At 37.3% G+C, this 22,812-nt stretch overlaps 2 protein-coding genes across 2 annotated transcripts in view; one reads left to right on the forward strand and one right to left on the reverse strand.

Annotated features, from left to right (window-relative positions):
* susd6 (sushi domain containing 6) overlaps positions 1-13,135 on the forward strand; it is a 32,388-nt gene extending 19,253 nt beyond the window's left edge. Inside the window, exons 3-7 of the mRNA XM_053488939.1 lie at positions 6,317-6,508; positions 7,222-7,413; positions 8,271-8,409; positions 8,692-9,098; positions 10,762-13,135. Of these exons, the coding sequence (XP_053344914.1) occupies positions 6,317-6,508; positions 7,222-7,413; positions 8,271-8,409; positions 8,692-9,098; positions 10,762-10,787 (956 nt within the window). The 3' untranslated portion in view covers positions 10,788-13,135. The remainder of the gene's footprint in view (positions 1-6,316; positions 6,509-7,221; positions 7,414-8,270; positions 8,410-8,691; positions 9,099-10,761) is intronic.
* A 6,243-nt stretch (positions 13,136-19,378) lies between these two features.
* Positions 19,379-22,163, reverse strand: LOC128514907 (hepatic sodium/bile acid cotransporter-like). The gene is made up of 4 exons (XM_053488826.1): positions 21,766-22,163; positions 20,348-20,549; positions 20,070-20,251; positions 19,379-19,583 (listed from the first exon to the last, which is right to left on the reverse strand). The coding sequence occupies exons 1-4, from the start codon at positions 22,155-22,157 to the stop codon at positions 19,379-19,381; spliced, it is 981 nt and encodes a 326-aa protein (XP_053344801.1). The 5' UTR covers positions 22,158-22,163.
* Between the last annotated feature and the right edge of the window lie 649 nt (positions 22,164-22,812).

Below are 22,812 nucleotides of genomic sequence, written 5' to 3' on the forward strand. Positions count from 1 at the left end.
GCCAGTTTTTCTTGTCCGAGTTGAATCGAGCGCAGCATTTGCTAATCATGTGCAACATAAAGGTGTCCACTAGGGGGCAGAAAATCTGAACGTAAATATTGAAGCGAAAGCATGCATTAATATTAAAATTGACGAGGGAAACAGGTTTCGTTTTTGGTCACAGTTCTTATGATTTGTTTATGCTAAAGTTTCACATTTCAATATAGATCACTCAATATCAATAACACAATAAAATAAAAATAAATAAAAACATTAATAACAAACTGTGTGTGTGCAAGGCGAGTTCCTAACTTTCTCTTATCTCACCACACATCAGTACATTGGTGCTCAGTCAGACACATCACACTGCTGTTAAGGATCAACATCATATGCATAAAAACACACACACACTTCAGAAACGTTAACTGAAGAACTAGACGTGTCATGTCATCAAATCGAATTGATTTCCTCAGGACGAAGCCGGATGTTGCAGATGCACGTCGGAGATCTGAATCAGCAAAAAAAAAGCTGAAAACCACTAAAACTTTTAGATTGTTGATTTGTTTATCTCCTGCTCAGCATTACCTGCATATGACCAATTTCTTCTTTTTTTGTTTTGTTTTGATGTTTAAAAATAAATAACTAAAAATGTGGGATAATCAGACGATGAGATGAAATGTCTAGTCTTATGATTATGGTTTTATACATCACATAATCTCAGGATTAACAAACACACACTCATGCATTGTGACTCATGAGTGAGCATGCCGAGTTAAATGCTGCCATGTTGTGTACGTGTGTGTGTTTGTTTACACAGTGCTGATCCAGGATCAGTCCTGCGTGTAGCTGCGGTGCCTACACAGCGCTGATGTTCTGGGATGGAGAGCCGAGCGAGTGAGTCAGTAGCGTGGGTCTGCGCCAGTGTTTCTGCCAGGGCTCGTTCTTTTCTGACAGCCACGTCTGTCCGTGAGCATGTGCGAGAGTGAGTGAGTGTGTGTGTGTGTGTGTGTGTTGAGCTCTGCCCGAGATTTGTTGTCCCTTTGGAGATGATGAGTGCATGTGGAAACCGGCCTCCGACCCAGAATTCCTAGCACAAAGGAGCTCTGGAGCTCTAACTCAGACTTCTGACACTGTTTTTACAGTTGTCCGTCTCTTGAAGTGTGTTTCGCAAGATTACACCAGGCTAGAGAGTTAAAAACAAAACAAAAATATCGTAATTTTGAGAATTGTGCTGAACGTGCAGAGACGACAGCTGCCTTACAAACAAACAAACAAACAATAAATAAATAAAAAGGGATTGGAATTAGTTTTTGAAAAAAGAAAAAATTCTTTTAAGAAATTATATAACCGTTTTTTTCCCTACTTTTTATGTAGTAGCGTAAAAAGTTTATTTATTTTTTTAAATAGTGCTCCGTCGAATGATCACGTTTAACTTCGATCAGATGTAAAATTGCTTGAGATTAGACACTAGAGATGAGAATCCTGAGTTAGACTGGTGATGCCTGTGCTGGCGTTTATGGCCTGATTTAGTCTCAAGCAGCTTTTCAGTTTTAAAGAATTAAAAATACAGTATGTTCCCGAATAGGAACGAATGGGAGAAATAAGTCGGCCTCACCGGTTTCAATGAATCAATCCGGGAGCATGATGATAAAATTGTCTGTCCTGTAAAGCTGTCCGATGGTGAATAATCCAAATTTTAGAAAAACTTTACAGTCAAATACAGTGTAAAACAGCTCTGAGACAAAATGGCATTCAAGATTCTTGTCGCGATGTAAAGGCCCAGAGACTACACTGTTACAATAGACATATGAGATTCATTTCCTTAGGCGCGGTTATGGTTTTTGGTCACATGATGGCAGTGGGGGGAAAAAGGACAGAGATTTAATCAAGTGGATTGGTGTGCTTTACATCAAAGGCGTATAAGACTCACTTTAGCGGACTTAAGAACAAATCCGACCTGCGAACGTGCTTTGAAAACGGAACTTGTTTGTAAGTCTGGGGCTACCTGTACTAAAAGTATCTAATAAGCATTGTTGTGTAACTTGTGTTTATGGTTGTCTAAATCTCATGTTTCATACAAAATGATGAGCTTTCGGTTTTTAAATTTTTTCCTACCAATTTTCTCTTCTACACTCCAGTCCATTAGGTGGCAATATTGCATCAACCACTTATAAACTCAAAAAGAAAAAAAAAAAAATATGAAGAAGCGATACTCTTGCAAAATGTGAGTATTTTTTGGAGATTAAACTGGTTTTTAGAGAGTTACAGCTGTTCGAATCGTAATGCAACACCTGTGACTCATAGCCTTCAGATGAATGAACAATTGGTCTTCAACCTGAGATTTATCTTTTTTATGTTAATTAGTTCTACTATGGTATTTTTCATATACCTTTTTTTTTTACGTGTTTGTGGTACGCACCAAGCATCATTTACTGATCACACCACAGGAAATGAAACCTCGACTGAAATTTCCCACAATAAATATTGCAAATGTTCAGTTCCTGTCTAGAGTTTACCTTTTCTGGGGCTTTTTTCCCCCGTTAGACGTGTCAGACGTTCCGGTTTCCGGCGTTGTCTGTAATAACAAAGTTAATAATGTCACACGAATCCTGAAACTGACCTTTGTTTAATTACTCAGACATGACTGTCTACATCTTTTTTTTTTTTTTTTTTTTTTTTTACACACATGTCTAATTCTTGTGAGGACTTTCCGTTAGCATAATTATTCCTTAGGCTAATTAACACAGCGTTAATCATCAATCTAAGGATAAGCCTCATTAACTCACTAACAAAAATGATGCACTTTCTTTCTTTTTTTCACACATTAGATGTAAACATGAAACTTGACTAATTTTCTTTAATTACTTTGCTTTTATATATATATATATATATATATATATATATATATATATATATATATATATATATGGGATCCCCTTCTGGGAGAAGCGTTTTGTGTGTGTGTTTTAAAGTGTGCAAAACTTTATATGTGTAGCAGAAGAACACAGTTGCCCGTTTTTTAGTTTCTCTCTCGCACAGGAAACACCCCCCCCCACACACACTGCTCCGTTCTCTGTGCCATGCAGTGTGTCGAGTCGTGGTTAGGTGTTGGAGGCATGTTTGTACTTCCTGAGTACAGAAACATATTTACACCCTGTATCTCCACCAGCAGAGAGCTCGCGCACACACGCCCCGCGCAAAAATCCTTTTGTTTGGGAAAGTCTGTGTGTGTGTGAGAGAGAAAGAGAGAGACGTGAAGAAATACAGGCTTTAATGTCTAGAGGATTGATATTCTTTCTCTCTGTCCTCAGGGATTAGGCTCAAACGAGTGGCCTAGAAAAAAAAACGCAGACACGAAGTCAAAACAAAACCTCAGGCGCTCAGGGTAAAAATCCAAACCCTGCGGATCAGATATGATGCAGACGTGTAGAGCAGCGTTTAGCACCGCAGAGCAGTTTTTTTTTGATGAGTGTGACAAGACGTGCTTTACCACGGTTACATTTTTGGTTAAATGCAAATCCTTCTTCTGCATGTATTTCAGACAGACGCTGTCCAGACGTCCCCCAGAAAATAAAATCAGAATAAAATCAATTGCATTTAGATTCCTCCCATACACACAGAGAAAGTAGGATACTAAACTAACTTTGTCTTTTTGCCAAGAAAGACTCCTAGCCTTAAAACTTTAAATAATTAATTGTTTTAAAGAAAAAGTTTATTCTTTTTAAAGCAGCGTTGCCACGTCCATGTGGATGTGGATGGTTTTAACTTTTTTTGGTCTGTAACTTTTTCTGACCCCAAATGCGTTTTTTTTCTTTCCTTTCTTTCCTTTTTTTTTCCTTTCCTTTTTTTTCTTCTCTTATCATCAGGAACATGACTATACGGAAAACATCTTTCATCCTGTGCAAAAAATTCATGCCAAGGTTCAGATGAAACGCGAGAATCTCACTGATCTAGTTAGAGACGATATCCTTCAAAGTCACCGTTGATTGAAGGAAAAATTCCCGGGATGCTCTATATGGAGTTTTTTTTTTTTTATTATTGTTACAACAACTGCTTTCACTTTAAAGTAAACATTAAAAAGTTGTGAGTTAATCTGTTAGGTTGGGATTTAAGGACACCAGTTAACTCGACTTTGACACACACACACACACACACACACACACACACACACTGTGGTAAATCAACACGCTAATAGTGTGTATGTTAGTTTCTTGCCAAGAGAAATAAACTCACAGGTGACAACAAGGTGAAATTACTCGTCTTTTCATTTCAGTACTGTGTATTTTGGCACATATTGTATTTATACGTTTCATCCCGTGTGTGTAAGGAGTGAATTATTTTGTAATAAGTTTGTTTAGAAGTAATAATAATAATGGTGGATGAAAGAAATGTGCTGATTAGTAACAATGCATCTAAAATTAAGTTTCAAAAGTTAGTTTGTAGTGATTAAATTCAGCACTCGGTTTATAAGTTAGAAAACTAATGTTATAAGGAACGGGCTGCATTTAATTATTTATTAAACTTTTTTTTAAGAAGTCATATACATTCGGGATATTTATAAAAAATCATGATGCGTATAGAATCGCAGTTTTAATCGAATTGACATATTGATGACATCGTATCGAGTGGGGACTGGTGATTTCCATCACTGGTCTTTATGTTGAGCTTTAGCGATCCGATGAACGACCCGAAAGCGTCTGTTCCTAAGAGGCGCGTGAAGGAACGCCCTCGCGCTGAATCATTTCCATAGAAAATGCCTGATCTAGGCAGGAACTCATTCCTGGATATCATGACCAAGAAGGAAACAAGAGCGAGTTTGAGCGAAAGTTCTCAAACACATCGGAAAGAAGCTACAGATGGATCAATAAGCACATCAGCTCTGGGATTAAAATGGTGTGAATTATTTATTTATTTATTTTGTCAGTTATTAAACATGAATTTTCTGTGAAACAATAAGGAAATAATCATGTGGGCGGGTCCAGGGTGTGTGTTTGTGTGTGTGTGTGTGTGTGTGTGTGTGTGTGTGTGTGTGTGTGTGTGTGTGTGTGTGTGTGTGTGAGAGAGAGAGAGAGACGACACTCCTGATTCATACAGCCACCTTTAAACTATCGTGTCATTCCGAAGACGTCACTCAGTGGAAAAAAAAAATGTGTTGTGCGTGTGAGATTTGGACGTCTTTGGGCTGCGATCCCAAAAACTGGCATCTGGATATAAACTTAAAGTGTTTAAAGTTGGACCAAGTAGAAACACATTAATGTTCTTTCTTGCATTCGATTTAGAAATGCATTATAAACCGAACAAAATGTTATGTTCTCTTTTTTTTTTTTTTTTTTATAAATGAATCCGTACAAGTCAAACTGGTTTGTGCTGGAGAATTGCGTAACACCAGTATCGTCCATGATCGCACGCTCATGCCACTTGTGTGCTTCTTTATCTTTTTGTTGGCGTGCCAGTTCTCCCATCCCCTTTTTTTTTTTTTTATAAGCGTTCAATTGTCTCCCTTATAGGCAGCGAGGTTTTTCTGCCCGACCTGTCCAGACACGCTTCAGCAGCTGGCTTGCTTTCATACCCTTCCGCAGTTCTGCGATTCTTTTCATCACGTGTTTCTCCTCGGTTTAGGTGACTCATGGAATGTTGGAGCCAAATTAAAAGAGACGGGGAAGAGCTTTTTTTTTTTTTTTTTTTTTTTTTTACTTTTGCAGTTTTATGAAATTGCATCACACACACTCACACAGAGACATGTACAGTATGATGGCCGGTTCGTTTGTTCTATCTAAGCATGTTGTTGTTGTTGTTCTTATCATCCTCACAGTGTTAACGAGGATGTATTACATTAACACTTTGATCTCGAGCACCGATGAGGGCGATTTAAAAAATGTAGATAAGTCCATGTAAGGAAATTTTAAGCTCTTTTTTTTTTTGCATGATTCTATTAGCCGGACGCAAACATGAGCACAAAGACCTTTTGGTGAGGCGGGGTCTCCGAGGACGACACGGTTCAATGCTCTTGTCTCAGTTTCAGGGAGATTAGGGATTATGAGTGAAGTCTAAAGGATTCAGTGGGAAGATAATGCCTGTGCAGATGTTTTCTCTCTCGTTTTTTCTCCTCAGGCAAAACCACTTGAACCACACACACACCCCACGCCATAACAATCTCATACACACACACAACTGTGTTACGTTTACATAATGTGACTAAAACCAGACTTATACAATACAGATAGTCCCCGACTTACGAACATCTGAGGTATGAATTTCCGCAGGTACAAACTACATTCGTAGATGTGAACAACATGTGATAGTAATGCATTCGATCTTCTCCTGCTCGACCCTGCAGGTTGCTCCAGGCCCTCAGCGGTGCTGCATGGCCGAGGAAACCTCACCGAGACCAACCGCGGCTCCTTCTCCGTCGGCACGGTGCTGCAGTACAGCTGTGACCCGGGATACACGCTAAGCGGAGAGAGCGTCATCACCTGCACCGCACCAGGACGCTGGTCCTCCGCCACACCACACTGCCTCAAAAATGATGGTGAGTCTCTCACACACACACACACACACACACAGGAGGTTAGCAGGTTGGGCTAGCGTGGACAATTAGGATTAAACCCTGATGAACGTCTCCTTCTTTAGATAAATATAGCAGATTCATATTATTTTTTATTATTAACACATAAGGTTTAGGATGCACACACACTTTTAAAACTACATTCATTATATACTGTATCTAGATTGTGTGTGTTTTTTTGTTAGTTTTTTTCTCCCTTGTTATTACACTTTTCTTGAAGTGTGTATACATTTTTTTATGGCTGACTTTTTATATTAATTATACTGTTTTGTTTATTTACAAATATTTTATTATAATTTTAATTTTTTTAAATGTTTAACAATTAAATACATTTTATTTTATTACAAATATAGTTATTTAATTTTACTTATTATTTTATAATTATTTATTTTCAGAATTTCTTATGGATTGTATTTTCCTTATTGCATATTTCTTTATTTTTTTCTGATCTTTTTCTTTTTAATTTTAAGGGGGAAAAAAATTAAGATAGCACCGAAGATATTGTTGTTATAATTTTTTTGTCAGTATTTAATTATTAATTTTATTTTAAATATTTTTTTCTATTCACTATTATTGTTATTATTATTAATAATCATATTTTTTTTACTATTTATTTATTTATTTATTTATTGTTCATTATTATTATGATTATTGTTAAATTACTGTGTGTGTTCCAGTGTGTCGTCCCCCGAGTGAGCCTGAGAATGGGGGGTACATGTGTCACCCCTCACCCTGCCCCAAACTGACCGAAGGCACAGTGATCGAGTATTTCTGTGATGAAGGCTACACACTGAAAGGGTACAGGTACCACACCTGCAGGAACGGAGACTGGGACTCGGCGGCGCCCATCATCTGTCATGTGGGACAAGGTCAATATTTCTGCAACACACACTACACACACACACACACACACACACACACACACACACACACACTTAAAAATATATAAATAAATAGACTGTCTGCTGTGTCGTTTAGGAATCGGACCCGTCCTGGTTATTGTTTGCTTATTTTTAGCTCCAGCTTTTATTTCCTAATTCCCTTTAACACGGAATAACTTCCTGTACACTATAAGTGCTCACTACATAAGGCTATAAATGCAATATTAGACAACGTCTTCTAAGATCTGAGTGTTATGTGGTACTGCTTCTAGTGCGCACACTGCCCTGATTAAGATCATTAATATTTATTATAAGAAGTATCTGATTTTAAAGAATGTCATGACTCTCATACAAATTAATTCAGGGCTTTTTTTAATGGATTTATTTTATATTGATCGTACTGAAAATCATACTGCCTTCAGGTTAAATCAGATGTTATAATATTAGGAAATCTAAAAAGCAAATAAATCTGATCTAGTAGACAAGAGTGAACTGCTTTTAGAGATTAATTATACATGATCACCGTAAGGGTTAAACCTACAGTATTTTCATATACCAGGAATTTTAATTGATTTGTTTTTAATAAAAAAAATGTTGAATGGCATGATTCCAGCCTTTTTTTTTTTTTTTTTTTTTACTTCTACATTAATCAACGAAGGTCATTCAGCTGAAAAGTCAAGCTGGGATTAAATCTTTTTTTTTTTTTCTTTTTTCTTTTTTTTAAACCTTTGAATATGTGAATAGGATGCAAATTTGCAGTTCGGTCAGACAGGACAAATTTTGCGTGCACAAATTATTTCCTCCAGCTGTTTTTCTAATTTTTTTTGTGTGTTTGCGCCTCACAGGGAAGGAAGAGCGCTCTCCTCTGGGTATGCCAGCTCTCTCAATCATGGCCTCCACTGCCAGCTCCGTGGCCCTCATCCTGCTGCTGGTCGTCCTCTTCGTCCTGCTGCAGCCCAAACTCAAATCCTTTCATCACAGCAGGTCCGACTCTGACCTTCTCGAACACGGTTTAAGACAAGTTCACACAAACCCAGGAATTTTACTGAAAGAGCAGTAATGAGATGAGATGACCTGTAGCACCAGTAGCTCATGACCTGTGGCTGTTTTTTTTAAAATGTTGTTCTTTACCAGTAATCAGCTGACTCTCATGCAGAAAGTTTTTTTTTTTTTCAATAATTAAATGTAAAATTTAACCAAATATATTCTGGCTACATTACACTGTCAAGTGAAATATTTCAAGCGTTTCTTTTTGTTTTGCCGTAGACGTGAGCAGGGTGTATGCGGTCAGGCCGCCTCCCTCGTCGTAGAAGGAGTTCAGGTCTCTCTTCCTTCCTACGAAGAGGCGGTGTACGGCAGCGGCGGGGCGGCAGCTCCTCCCCCGGAGTCCCGCGTGAACATTGTGCTCTCCGAGGGACCGCAAACGGAGTCTCCCGCCTCAGAGCTCGTCCAGTCCCGACCCGAGCACGATCTCCCCTCCATCTCCGCGCGCTCCCGTCACTCCGAGACCGCGCTCGTTCACCAGGACCCCTCCACTTCCTCCTCTCCGTCGACCTCCTCTTCCACCTCCAGCTGGGTGTCGGAGCAGCGCGGGGCGGCGGCGGCGGCGCGTAGGCCGAGCAGCGACCAGCACAGTCTGCTCTCGCTCACCTCTGTAGAGGAGTATGGAGACGGTACGCTCTGAACACTCACATGCCCTTTGACACCGAGTGATTTTTATTTATTTATTTATTTGTTTGTTTGTTTCCACACAAACAGAAAGAACCATTCTGAGAAAGGAATGCATTGTAATGTTAATTGATTTAATATGAAATCCATAAAAAAAAAAAATACAGATGCTACAGTTGTATACGTAGATAATAAAAAAAAAATTTATCTATTGTCTGTAAGATTACAGTTAATTATAGAGCTTCCTGAATGTTCCATCCGTAAGTGATCTGCATTCAGACATACTTGTGGTCTGAATACCTAGCCTGTGGTTAGATAGCGCCCCCTTGTGCTAAACTGCATATTTAATTTATTGGCAAAATATGGAGCATCTCGTGTTATTTTCTGATTTATTCTTTATAGACAAAATTGAGTGCGGTTCATCCGTTCTAATCGCAAAAAATAAAAATAAACACCCTATTTGTTTATCATCTTCCACTGTCTGATTCACTTAAATATTGATTAAGACAATAAATAAGAAGAATATTCATAAAAAGATGAGTAATACTGTTATTGTCTTGACCTTGCACATCTATTCATAAAATAAAATAACAATAATTTTGCCTGTACTTATGTTAGTATGCCCATTAAGCACCCCCGAGCCCCCCCACCATGGTGCTAAATTCACGTGTCCCGAAACCTATTATAAATTACGCGTCCGTTGTATTTGCATTCTCGTTAATATACATTAGCATCTGCCAAAGATGGGCGTGTCACTAGGATCAGCCTTGTCTCTATTTAGTTATATTAAAGGATTATAAAACACATTTTCTTTGCTAGTGACTTTTCTCTTCATATTAATATACATTCTTACATATGGGAGAGAAATCATGTGTGGTCTGTGTGTAAGGTCATATTCCTTTAAGGTTTATGTCTCGGTGTCAGATCTTCCTTCAGACAGAGACGTTGATGCTGGGTGGAGTCTCGTTAGCACAACAAGCTTATGTGATACTTAATATTTTTTGTTTTATTAATTGTAAAAGGGAAAAAAGAGGAACTTGTGATGGATTTGTTTATGGCTGTCTAACAGATTCCACAGCAATTTATTTAAATATACACAAATAAAACGTAAATGTCGTTGTTTATTGCGTTAAAAAATGAACAAAAAAATGCACTCTAAGTTAAATTTATTGCTATGACAATAACTCTATTGCTATAATAATATACGCATCCGTCTGTTTTACCTCATTCTGATTTTCTCTTTTTACCTCTATTTTTTTTTTCTAACAGTTTATATTTATCTAGAGATTTTTTTTTGCTTTATACAGACATTTACTTTACAGATTTTATAAAAATGTTTATTGAAGCTTTTTGCGCTAATTCAATTTATTATCATTCTAACAGTTGTGTTTTATTTGTGGTATTTTATTCAGTGTTGTTTTTATATATTTTTTTTTTTATATCTGCGTGCCTTACTATAAATTGCCCCATGGGGATAAATATATTTTTTTTTAATTGAATTGAATAAAAAAAAAAATACGTCTAGAAGAAACAAAACACTCTGTCGCAGAACACAGATCAACTCCGTTGTGTCACTGATTATTTTCTCGTAACGGCACGACTAAAACAATATTTCTTCCTCTGTGATTTTGCCTTAGTGACGGTTTATTCTTCTTCTCTATTCAACAGATATCCCTCTGCTGAAGGAGGCCTGAGACGGCACACGCAGCGTCCTCCTGTCAGTGGATGATGACCAGGACTGTGGCTCCTCAAGCTTTTTACCAAACCCTCTCCCCGCCCCCCATTGCTGCCGTACAGAATGCAGGAGTAACCAAATGCCTCTCGATTCGACCCGACCCTTCGAGTTCTCTCCCGAACTCTCCGAGCTGCGCCGTGTAATCGCTCACCCTTCGCCATCGTACTCCACACGCTGCCACCTTCTCCCTAAAAAACTACCGCAGCGCACAGAGGCTATAGAATATACAGGATCATGTATGACACACGTACCCACAGGCTGACATTCACAAATCCCGACGGCGTACTAACAACCACTCGTTATCACCTCTTCCTCGCGTGGCTCGTGCGAATCCCGATCCAGTCACTTTCTATGCCGATCAGTGACTCTCTGACCTCTAACCCCATAAGGTTAACTAAATCGGGCTGGGTTTTAATTTTAAATGCTGCATGAGCTGTGCATCTCAATCCTCCGTCCCCCGCCTTCCAACCTACACATACACATACACACACACACACACGAGAGCACGCATGCTGCACATGATGGACGAGCGAGATACAGGGACGAACTGCTTCACATAGTACTGTATTCAAAGACATGCTTGCCTTTCTTTTCGCTGCAAACTCTGCGTGCGTGTGTTTTGGCTTTACACGTTTGACTGAACGAAGAGGGCTTAAAAAAAGTTTACTTTTTATTTTGACTCCACTTAGGATTTGCAATTTTACCTCCCTTTTTTTCCCCCTATTCCACCGAGAGATCATCATGTGTAATATCATGTCGTATCATATCATATATAGAACAAATCTTTTTTAAATGTCTTTGAAATGTTCTTCGGTTGTCCCGCTAAGTTGTATGCGTGTATGAGGTGAGCTAAACAAACAGGACGAAAAGTTAACAAGTTAGCGACAACCGTGTGAAGGGGTGGACTGATCTCATTTAGGCGCCAAGCGATCTTTATTTTTAAATTTTTTATTATTTTTTTTATTGTGATTTAAATGTAAAAGGTAGAATCTGATCTACTTTGCAACCCTAAAAAGAAAAAGGGAAAAAAAAAACCCACAAAGGGGGTAAACAGTAAAACGTTTGGTTTGCGTTCCAAAAAAAAAAAAAAAAAGAATAAAACATTTGAAAGATTTTTTCTTTTGCCTAAACGTGCCACTTTACAATTGGATCGTACGTCATTCTCCTTGCTGTAAAGCGACATGAAGCTACTGTTTATTTTATTTTTTTAATCTCACGAACTGCCGCACAATGCACAAAAGCAACGATTATTGATAGGAGCTTTTTTTTTTTTTTTTTACCTAGGTATGTTAATTATCCTGAGGAAATGCTAGATAATAGTTTCAGACAACTAAGAAAAAAGTCGGCAATTGAAAACGAGGAGTCCAATGGTTACGTGATTTACCAGGATTCACCCAATACGATATTATCACGATTTGATTCAATATTGCGATTTATTTTTTATTTATTCTTTTATCCTGATTCGAGTAGCACACCCCCCCCTTTAGGATCCTGGAGGAACTGCAACCTTTTACCATTTCAAATGCAAATATATATATATAAATTAAAAGATATATTTTATTTTCGCTGTGGCAACATGTGAACTGGCAGTGGAAAGAATTAAGAAATGTAACTGAAACTGATTTTTTTTTTCTTCATCTCTATTAGACAGGTTAAATACTGTCTTTTCTTGTGCAATGATTAAATACTACATTGTAAAATTTTGCCTGAGCTATGATAAAGAGATTTTAAAGAGTAATGCTGAATAAAATAGCTTTTTTTTTTATTATTCAATTGCACAAATAATATCATCATGCTTTTGATTTAAATGTTGCCAGTACATCTCCCCCCCCCCCCCCAACCCTTTGGGCAGCTTTCCTGCGAAACACATCTGAAGAAAGTGCGACCCGTGCAGTTCTTCCTGTGTATGAGGGAGAGAGAGTGTGCCAGCGCTTTCTCCATGACAGCAATGACATGGTTTTGCTCGTTTAGACTCCCATCCATCATCGGGATTCAGACATTATGATAGCATTAACACTTTTGTCACGTATACTTTATTTCAGTTTAATTTATTAGCTTTTAAAGCACTGACGTTGATAATAAATGTATGATTTGTCCATCCCTGAACGAATCTCAACAACTAAAATTAAGCATTAAATTTTTTTTTTCCAACAAGCCGGTAGTTTTTGCACACTATCAAATAGCTCATCACCGGACATGTCGATAGCAAGCGGATCTGTCATTACACGCCCCAATGTTCCGTTTTTTCTTTATTAAAAAAATCAACAACAAAATACTGTGGGTTGTGTGGACGGACATCTTTTTTTTTTTTTATGTATTTTTGTTTCTCTGCAAATTGGTTCAAAGCCGAGTTTTCGCCTTAACACAGACTTGTATATTTCGTTATTTTTGTAATCATGTTTCTTCCATCACGGTGTCGACTCATCTTCAGTTTTCCCTTGACACACCTTACGTTAGATTTCCTATGCATTAACAGTCTTGCGGCTTTTTCACAGGGTGCCGGGTTCTTCGTTCTTCTTTATTTTTTTTGCCGTTTTCCTTTCCCAAATTGTTTTTTTTATTTTTAATTCAATGACTCTGATATCTGAAGTTCACTGCAGGTCAAGTTGTACGTTCTGTTCATTCAGTTGAGTACTTAAAAAAAAAAAAAAGAAAAAGGAAAGAATTGTAAAACAAATCCTTGACACCATTGTATGGTGTTAATTGTCTCATCTTACCATTTCCAATTTGTTTTATTCTCTCTGTACATTGCAGTGGGTGTGAAGATAGTATTTTAATATTTGTATAAAGTTTAATTTAATTCTACAGTTTGTGTGTGTACATAACTATTTCTAATTAAAGCTTTCTTTTAAAGTGCACCTTTTGACTGAGAGTGACTTTTAAAGGTGACCGTGATGAAAACAATCCTTGATAATTGCTACAAAGAGGATGGCTTTTTTATTTCATTTTTCATTTATTTATTTTATTTTTGTCTAAAAAAAGCAAACATATAAGCAGCTTTATTTATGATGTGCGTTTTATTGTTAGTTTTTTGCCAGAGAAGATTTTAGAATTAGAGAAGAACATTTAAACTTGTGATTCCTGTAGTAGATAATGACATAAACCTTCATCAGTAACAGTATTAAAGGTTATGCTGTACAGGTTGTAAGAATGACACGCATATTAATTTTACTACTTCGGATGTTACTCTGGTGTACTAAATGGCTTTTATTGACAATTACATTAAGTCTATTTAAAGAGTCAATATTTGAATCAACCATCTCTGCTACTTCCTTCCAAGCTTTATTTATGTTTATGCATTTTATACGAGGTTGTATACTGTACATGCTAAAATGAAACAACATTTTCTGTGAATCAAACCGCCTGCGAATAGGAGCAAATTTTAAGGCAAAACCTAAAAGAACTCACACAGGATAAACATCAATACAGTATGAATTGATTACAATGAAATACAAAAATATAAGGTAATAAATGCATGATACAGTCAGGCAAACCGATAGTGTAGGACACCTTCCCAGGACAGCTACGTGAATCTACTGTACGTTTCATCATGCTTCACATGCAGAATGAATGAGAATGGGGAAATTGATCAGGCGAAAAAAGATAGTTAGGAATTAATTTCTATTTTACACATGCTATATATACTGTACAACAAATTCAGTTTTCTCAGCCCTGGCCTTATCTAAACTGTTGATGTTCTGAACTGTAGATTTCTGGTTCTGCTGATCCACTGAAGATTCATTAGGTTTCTGCCTGGTGTGCCATCGGTAGAGGGCAATAAAAGCCAGCGCCTCTGAGATTTGGAGGAAAAAGTACTTGAAAGGGAAAAAGAAATACGGGCCGATGAGCTCTGGCTCAAAGTCTACTTTAAGGAGTGTGTAGCAGAGTGCAAAGTTCTGGCACCCGATCTCTATAGCAACGGTCTGGGAAATGTAGTGGTAATAATATCAATAATAATAAACAAACAAATCAAACAAAAAAACAATGCTTTGTAATAAATAATTTAACATTTTTATAGCATCAATAAAAAATATGTAAATTAGCAGCCTTTCTAAAAATTGTTCGAATTAAATAAAAATGTAAATAAGTTTAAAATACAGTAGGTGTCAACATAAATGTCAAACTGGTTTTAAATAGTTGTTAAAATATTTAAGTAATAATAATAATAATAATAATAATAAATAATTATAATAATACAGTTTATTATAAAAAGTCACTTTCACTTATAAAACATGTCACAGTTTAAGAGTCAGGTTATATAATTACATTTTACATATAAATGTTTTTATTGTGAGTATTTATAGAAAGAGAAGCAGACATGGACGACAAGATCAGCATTTAAAAGTGCAGATGCAGTAAAACAAATGCACATCGGCGATGCTTTCTTTACAGTATTGTAATCTCCAATAATTACAAAAAATATAATAGGAATATAAATAATAAAGTTTTGAACAGCCCTTAGTATAGTCCTTTATGCATTTCTCAGGACTTAGCTCAGTCAGATTTACTCCTAGTTTGACCAGTTGCACCAGTGTGACCAGTCCAAATAAAGACAAGGTTTGAAAATATTGTGTTATTAATTTGAATTTGTTTCTGGCAGAATTCTAGCTGCAGTTTTTAAGGTTGGTTAGAATACCATTTAAACAAATTTTTTATTGAAACTAATACTCATATAAAGGAAACATTCTCAACGAATCAACTACCATTGAGGAATAAGCCTCGTGGTCTAGTAGTGAAAACATCCTTCACTCTGAATTTGTCACCGCTCACTGGCTGGATGCAAGGACAAGTCTTTCACCGCTCTCTACTCTTTGCAGGTGTATACTAAAAATTAAGTGTTAAACACTGTGAAATATCAAATGCTGCAGCAGCAGACTGACTTGACATTAATACAGTATGTTCCACCCAGTGGTGATGACTCAAAGTCAAGAACAAGGACAGGACGATGTTCCCCTGGGGCACAGCCCTCAGGTCGGTGAAGCCGTAGCAGTAAATGAAGAGAAGTGGCATCATTCCCAGCGCTGCCAGTAAAGAAGAAATTGACCAGAGCGAGTGAGTTTAACAATGTATGTGGGAGAATGACAGTTGATTATCCAGAGTTACCCCAAGGTTGCAGGCTTTCCCCCTGAGCTCGGGCCGACCAAAACTGGATAAGATGGACGTCAAATCCCAAATTCTCATATCCCTCAAGAGTGACGTTTTAACCATCATTAATGGTGAGTTACAGATACTCAAGGCTGCGGCAACCCCTTTGCGAAATGGACCAGTTTAAGGCCACTGTGAAGGACATGGTAAGTGGACTGTTGAATATTATACTGTGTCCCGTCTCTATCTTTAGGGTTTTGGCCCTAAATTTATATCATGAGAAAAAAGTGCTATACTTATCTCCACTGGCTGCCGTTCGAATAAATAATAACCTTTCCCCTTTCTTTGAGCTTCAGGGTGGTACGAGACAGGGAGCCCTTTGTCACCTCTTCTCTTTCCTGTGGCTATTGAACCATTGGCCACAACCCATTAAGGGAAAATGGCACAACTAAAGGTATCATGGGGGTGTGGAACAGAAAGTTTTCCTGATGACATGCTGCTGTTTATATCTGATTCTTTACATAACCTACCAAAACTTGTGGATCTATTGAAAGACTTGGGTGCAATATCTGGCTACATGGTTAATCTACAATAAAGTGAAATAATGCCAATTAAAAATGATATAGCACAGTTTTTTCGTTTTAATCCCCTTTAGGATTAGTCCCAGGAAAGATTTTATATCTGGGGATTTGGGTAACAGACCACCATGCTGATCTATACATGGGGACTTATCAGCTTCTACTTCCTCTACTTCTACTCACTGGATTAAAGAGGTCTTGTATTTCTTTTTCTACTGAATGGCTGTTTTTTACTCATGAGGTTGGGGGAGGGGGAAATAAGGCATCATGTATGTATACGTATCTTGTTTAAATTTCCAACAAAAAAGACTATGATAAAATGAATGAATAAATAAATAGATTTACATTTGTGCTTGTAACATGATGAAATGTGGAAAAGTTGGGGTATGAATACTATTGCAAGGCACTGTACTGTATATGAAAGGGGAGAAGTGAAAATTTCAAGTTAAATTATTGAAATATGAGCTGCGTTCATTCCGAAGTGTACTTTACAGGGTGCTTCCTACTCCCTGCTCCGTGTGCAGGGAATGTCGGTGAAGGGAACTTCCCTCGATAAAACTTATTCGGAACACGCTGCGAAGTCACCAGCGCAGACATCACTTCCTCCATACGTTACCATGGTAACATAAGCACCTCAGATACCTGTTGCGGCTGCTGTGGGAATTTTACATTAATCGTTGAATATAAATTGAAACAAAACCTGATACCGTTATAAAACATATGTTATTGAAATGTGTAGAACTTGTAAATAACGCGATTTGCGAGCGTTCCGCAGGACGAGAAAAAAGATTTTTAATACATTTTGACTTGGAAAACGAGCAAGTCTTGGTTCATGAGTGCTGAGTACCATGTATGACGCATGCGCTTCTTGTTTTGATGCCAAGTGTTACGTGATCACAACTGAAGGTATGGGGTTGGGTTTGGCTTTTAGGACTTTCACATACACACTAACAGAATGACTGCTGTCTGGCTCACGGATTATATAAATTGGCTGAATAACAGATTACATTTTTTAAAATATAACTAAATAACTGAGTACTTAAATGGCGGACCTAACGCCTTAGATTAGGTACTTGGATGTCCGTAATCCAAGTACACCCAACACTACTGAACACTCTGTAAAGTATATTTCGCAGGGTACATTAATTATGAAAATTAACCCCAACTTCATTCAGGTTTCCATGGTGTTATCATAATTTTTTATTTTTATTTTTGCAGGATAGATTTCACATTGCCCAGTGGTCAGCACTGTCGCCTTGTACTTCCTGGGTCCAGGTTCTATTCCTGCCTCGGGTCTGTGACTACTTAACCCAAATATAAATGTGTATGGCAGCAGCAAGGATATGTTTGTGTGCCAGTGTGTGTGTGGAGTGGGAAGAAGGGAGAGGTAAGTAGAAGATAATCCATACCTGTGGGGGATTTTAGTTATGAGTGTTCTGAGTGTTGCAATGATCCATGGAAGTGAACAAACCCGAAAATAACTGCAAGTGCTTACAAGCTTTTTTTTTTTCCTTCTACTTGTTACAATGTGCAAAAAAGTGCTGAAAAGGTTTAAGTGAATAAGATAATATTCACAACAATAAGGCATTAAAATAAGACTATTAGTATAAACATGTCACTATTGTCAGAGCTGCTGTTATTGAAAATGAATCATCACCTGAGAATCCAGAATGTAAGTGGGTGAATATAATATTAATATGTTTGTTTTAACAGAACCTGAGAGGGAAAAAAATGCATTATATTGTAGGAACAAACAAACAAACAACAAGCAAACACAACTCATTTGGATTGGATTTCAGTATGCAAGACTGCACCGTGTCCGGCAGAGGTCACTCTCTCTTATCGGTATTAATTCTCTGTACACATTAGTGTATACTTTCCCGACCCCCCAAGACTTCCAACATAAAACATGAATACAGCAGTGTATGCCTTCAGGACATACTAATTTGCGAACATGAGTAAAGTCCCAAAATGGCATTTATCTTGTTTTTTTCTGTCAAAATGTTTACATTCCCTTTAAATCTAACTAGTTATTTAATGCACTAATCAGTTAGCATGATTGCAACCTTGCTGGCAGATTAGTAAAGCAAGGTAAGGTTTTTTCTAAGCTTTTTTAATTTTCGTAATGCACATTTAATGAGAGATTATATAGAAGAGAATTAGACCAACCAACAGTTTTTGTTAATCAAACAACATTTAAAATGGGAACTAGTTACAGACAAGACCAAAACTCAAACCATTTCCACATATGATATAAATATTGATACAAAATATATATTTTATTTTATATAAGTATATTTAACCAAGCTATTTCTGTGCTCCCTTTGTCACTCTTCTGTTTCATTCAGTGTTCTTCACATTTACAGCTTATGTGCTTCTTTAAGGTGAGTAATACATCCTAAAATGTTTCCAAATGACAAAATCTATTGCTTTTAAAGTCATTTTTCTCTGTCATATTTCATTAAATGAAATGTAAGTGAAGCTACTGTGTGTATTCTATAATAATGCATTTCCTTTATGTTTCTAGAAGCTGGATTAAAAAAAAATTGTAGAAGAAAAACAAACAGAAATGCATTGATTCACACTGATTGTTGTCTGATATTAAATATAAAGATTTTTCTTAGACACATTTTCCTAAACGTAGACAGATTTTTCTTAAACACCACATACATTAAGGACAAGGTTTAGTGGACCGGCGCAAGAGATGTTTATCAAATTTTGTCCAAAACAATAGCACATCCATTAAATATTGAGGTTGTTGAATATGCAATGATCATAATTTGGTCAGTCCTGACTTTATTCTGAAACACTGGACATCGACATATATAATATTAATTTATTTGTATTTGTCCCAGGTTTTCCCCAAAATACTGGGCGGGACGAGGGCTCATGCTTTACTGTCTGAGTTTTGCCTGGTGTGCCATCTGAAGAGGATGATAAAAACCAGGGCCTCGGAGATTTGGAAGAAAAAGTAGAGAAAAGGGAAAAGGAAATATGGACCAATGAACTCTGGGTCAAAGGCTACTTTTAGGATTGTGTAGCAGAGAGGGACGTTCTGGCAGCCGGTCTCTATAGCAACGGTCCTCCTACACCTTAGGGTTAAAGTAAAAGAGAACATTTTAAAAGAAAGAAAGAAAGAAATTACTAATATTACTACTACATATAAGATCAAACCAATATGAGATGAGATTTAACATTTTAAAATGTGTGGCAAAGTATTTAGAACATTTTATAAGGTGAATTAGCATGCTTCACCTTACTTCAATTCCTAAAAAGCTGAATTAAGTTTGAAATAATCATAAACAAAAAGGCAGGGTTAGAAAGAAGGGACTATATTCTTTAGGATTTTAAAGTACATTAGACAGCAAACCATCTTAAAAATCTTTAACATGCACTAAAGTTTAACTTAAAAGGACATTTTAAAATATTATGTAACTCAATATTGTGTATTATTTATAGTCTAACTAATTTGCACATTTTACATGAGTGCTTTAACATGTATACAACAAGTAAGAAGAACCCAAGTGCCTGAGGGCAAACTTCAGTTTACTCCACGGAATAAAAATCCCTTAACTTACGCTCCATCATGCCTGAAAAAGAGAAGTGACAGGACGTAGCCGAGTCCATATCCAATAAGTGGCATCAGTGCTGCTGTGGCCACAAGTCGAGGTGCTCCAACTGCCAGGAAACCCTCGCCAAGTAGAATCCCAACCAGAACCGCAAACACAATCAAACCGACCAGCATTATACCCAGCCCAACCTGTCATGTAAGAAAAGATATCATTTATCACTGATATAATGTAGGGTACGTTCTTCTGCTCACCTTTTTTTTTCCCACATCATATTGTTGACGTACCCTAGTGACAAGTTTGGAGTACTGTGGTATGTGATAGTTAATATAGATGCCAACGGCACATGGTAGCAAAGTCAATAACAAGGCCAGGATGATGTTCCCATAGGGCACGGCGCTGAGGTCGGTGAAGCCGTGGCAGTAAATGAAGAGCAGAAGTGGCATCATTCCCAGCGCCACCAGGGTAGAGCACGTCGTCATCACGATGCTGAGATAGAAGAAGATAGTTTAGAAAATTCTGATGCCAAAAATGCACCATGACTGATTAGCTACGATGGAAATGTCACTCCCATATTGCCTGGACAGCCCATTTTCCCCTTGTTAGGTACTGACTAGGCCACTCTACATTTACTTTTAGACACTCTTCTCCAAAAGTTTCCGTCACTGGATAGATCCTTACATTGGGTTAGAAGGCTACTAACTAAGTACCATGCTTAGTACTGTACCATACTTACCAAACTAAGTAATGCACCCATTATAAAAAATAAAAAAAAATAGTTATAAAAATAAAAAATTTAATCCATTATTCAGACAATTTATGTAATCCGTGTGAAAGGGTTAACCCCTAGAGGGCGCCAAAGCGCCCAAAGACTTTTTTTTGTTGTGTTTTTTGTTTTGTAGTTTAGTTGATTTGGACTACATTTCCAATAAGGCACCTCGAGAGATGTGGATGAGGAGAGTACTCACCTGAACCGAGGCGACTCATTAGCGTAATATGTATAAATAGCCCGATTTAAGTTAGCATTTGTTGTGGTTATGTGAAGGTTGTTTTTCATAGATGGAATTAAAGTAAAGTTTCCTGTTGTGCTCAAAGTCAAGTTTTGATTTCAGATTTACTTTCTTTCGTCATTAATAAAAAGAACTTTCAAATCGTCACCTGTGCCTCTGCATTTATGCCACGCCAACACCGTTAGCTGGACAGCAGCCATTCCCAATCCGTTAGTGTGTGTGTGTGTGTGTGAGTGTTTATGTAAAAGTCATCCTAAGTACTTTTATCACAAAGTAATGCTGTAATGTAACTCATTACATTTAAAAGACAGTAATTTTGTGATGTAATTAGTTACTTTAAAAAGTAACATCCCTTAACACTGCTAATAAACTGCTTGCTCAATGTAAACCAACACCTGCCCTAATAGATATTAATTATAAAAGCTAATTAACATTAATATTAATATTATTAAAATTAATATTACGATTATGTCAATGATCAACCCTGACTAAATTGTCACTTAGACTCCCAGAACACACAGAACGCACTGGCTTTAACTAAGACTAAGGTCTGGAAATGGGTTGAAAGTAAACTGATTAATAAGGAAGCAGTGGAGGGGTAAGACACTTCTAGCTGAAGAAACAATAAGGCATGTCAAAGGTTCTTATTATACAATGTTGATTTTATAAACATGTAAGAGAAATGAGAAATGTACCTGAGGTTCATGTCCCCCCTGAAGGCAAAGCAGAGGACATTGGAAAGCACCCCTCCTGGACAGCAGCCACACACCAGCACTGCCATGGCTTTACTAGTACCAAGCTGAAACAGTTTAGCCAGAGTGAAGGCTGTGAGGGGCATCACCCCGAACTGAGCCAGCATGGCGATCACCACCCCTTTGGGCTTCATTATGTGGGCTTTTATCTTGGAGATCTCCATTGTACAGCCGAGAGCCACCATAGTGTCACAAAGGATAAAAATGCTAATCAAGTTTGCAGCTTTATTCAGATTGGCAGAAAATTCAGAGCTGTTAGAGAAAGTGATATTGGTTAAATTATTTTGGCTCCGTCGTTCCACATCATAAGAGGTTTGGTTGAAGGTGAGCTCCATCTTTAATGCCTGTAGTGTGAGTATTTATAGTCAAAAGCATAAGACAAGATCAGTGCATTATGGTCCGGATGCAGTAAAAGCAATTGCAACACAATGTACCAGGAGACAATGCAATACATGTAAAATACTGTGCTGAGTGTACTGTCGCTTTTCATATACTGAATATGAATCATCTATAGTAATTAAAAAACATATACAATTGTTAAGAACAAATACATTTCTGAACTTTTTATGGCAATCTCAGGACTTACCTCAATTTTGGAATGCAATACAGTACAGAATACAGTAGCTCTCTCCACTCTGCTGCACAGGATTTTATTCTAGTATTTGTTTTGCTTGACTTTTGTTTGGCTAAGGGGCAATCCTTTGGATTTGGAAAATGAGCTCTAAATCTCAAGGCATGCCAAGGAGCTCAAAAGTGTGGGAAAGCAAAATGTTTTTACAAATCATGCAAATTTAGCAAATGTAACTGTCTGGGAAAGTCATGTTTGAGGATACATTACATCATACAGTACATACAGCAGTATAGGCTGTGTTTAATTTTGATTATCCATTCATTGTTTGACCTTGATAAGCCTCTGATCAGAGTTGCATCTGTTTGCATAGCTTGACCTCAGTGCAGCTTTGGACACCATTGATCATAGTGTTCTCCTTC

This window comes from Clarias gariepinus, chromosome 27 (genome assembly GCF_024256425.1).
Source record: "Clarias gariepinus isolate MV-2021 ecotype Netherlands chromosome 27, CGAR_prim_01v2, whole genome shotgun sequence".
Classification (NCBI taxonomy): Eukaryota; Metazoa; Chordata; class Actinopteri; order Siluriformes; family Clariidae; genus Clarias; species Clarias gariepinus.

Coding starts and splice junctions, on each gene's coding strand:
- LOC128514907 (XM_053488826.1), bottom strand. CDS start 22,157: ATGGAGCTCACCTTCAACCAAACCTCTTATGATGTGGAACGACGGAGC. Junction 20,252..20,347: donor ACTCCAAACTTGTCACTAGG/GTACGTCAACAA, acceptor CTTACATGACAG/GTTGGGCTGGGTATAATGCT. Junction 19,584..20,069: donor TTTTTCAGGCATGATGGAGC/GTAAGTTAAGGG, acceptor TTTAACCCTAAG/GTGTAGGAGGACCGTTGCTA.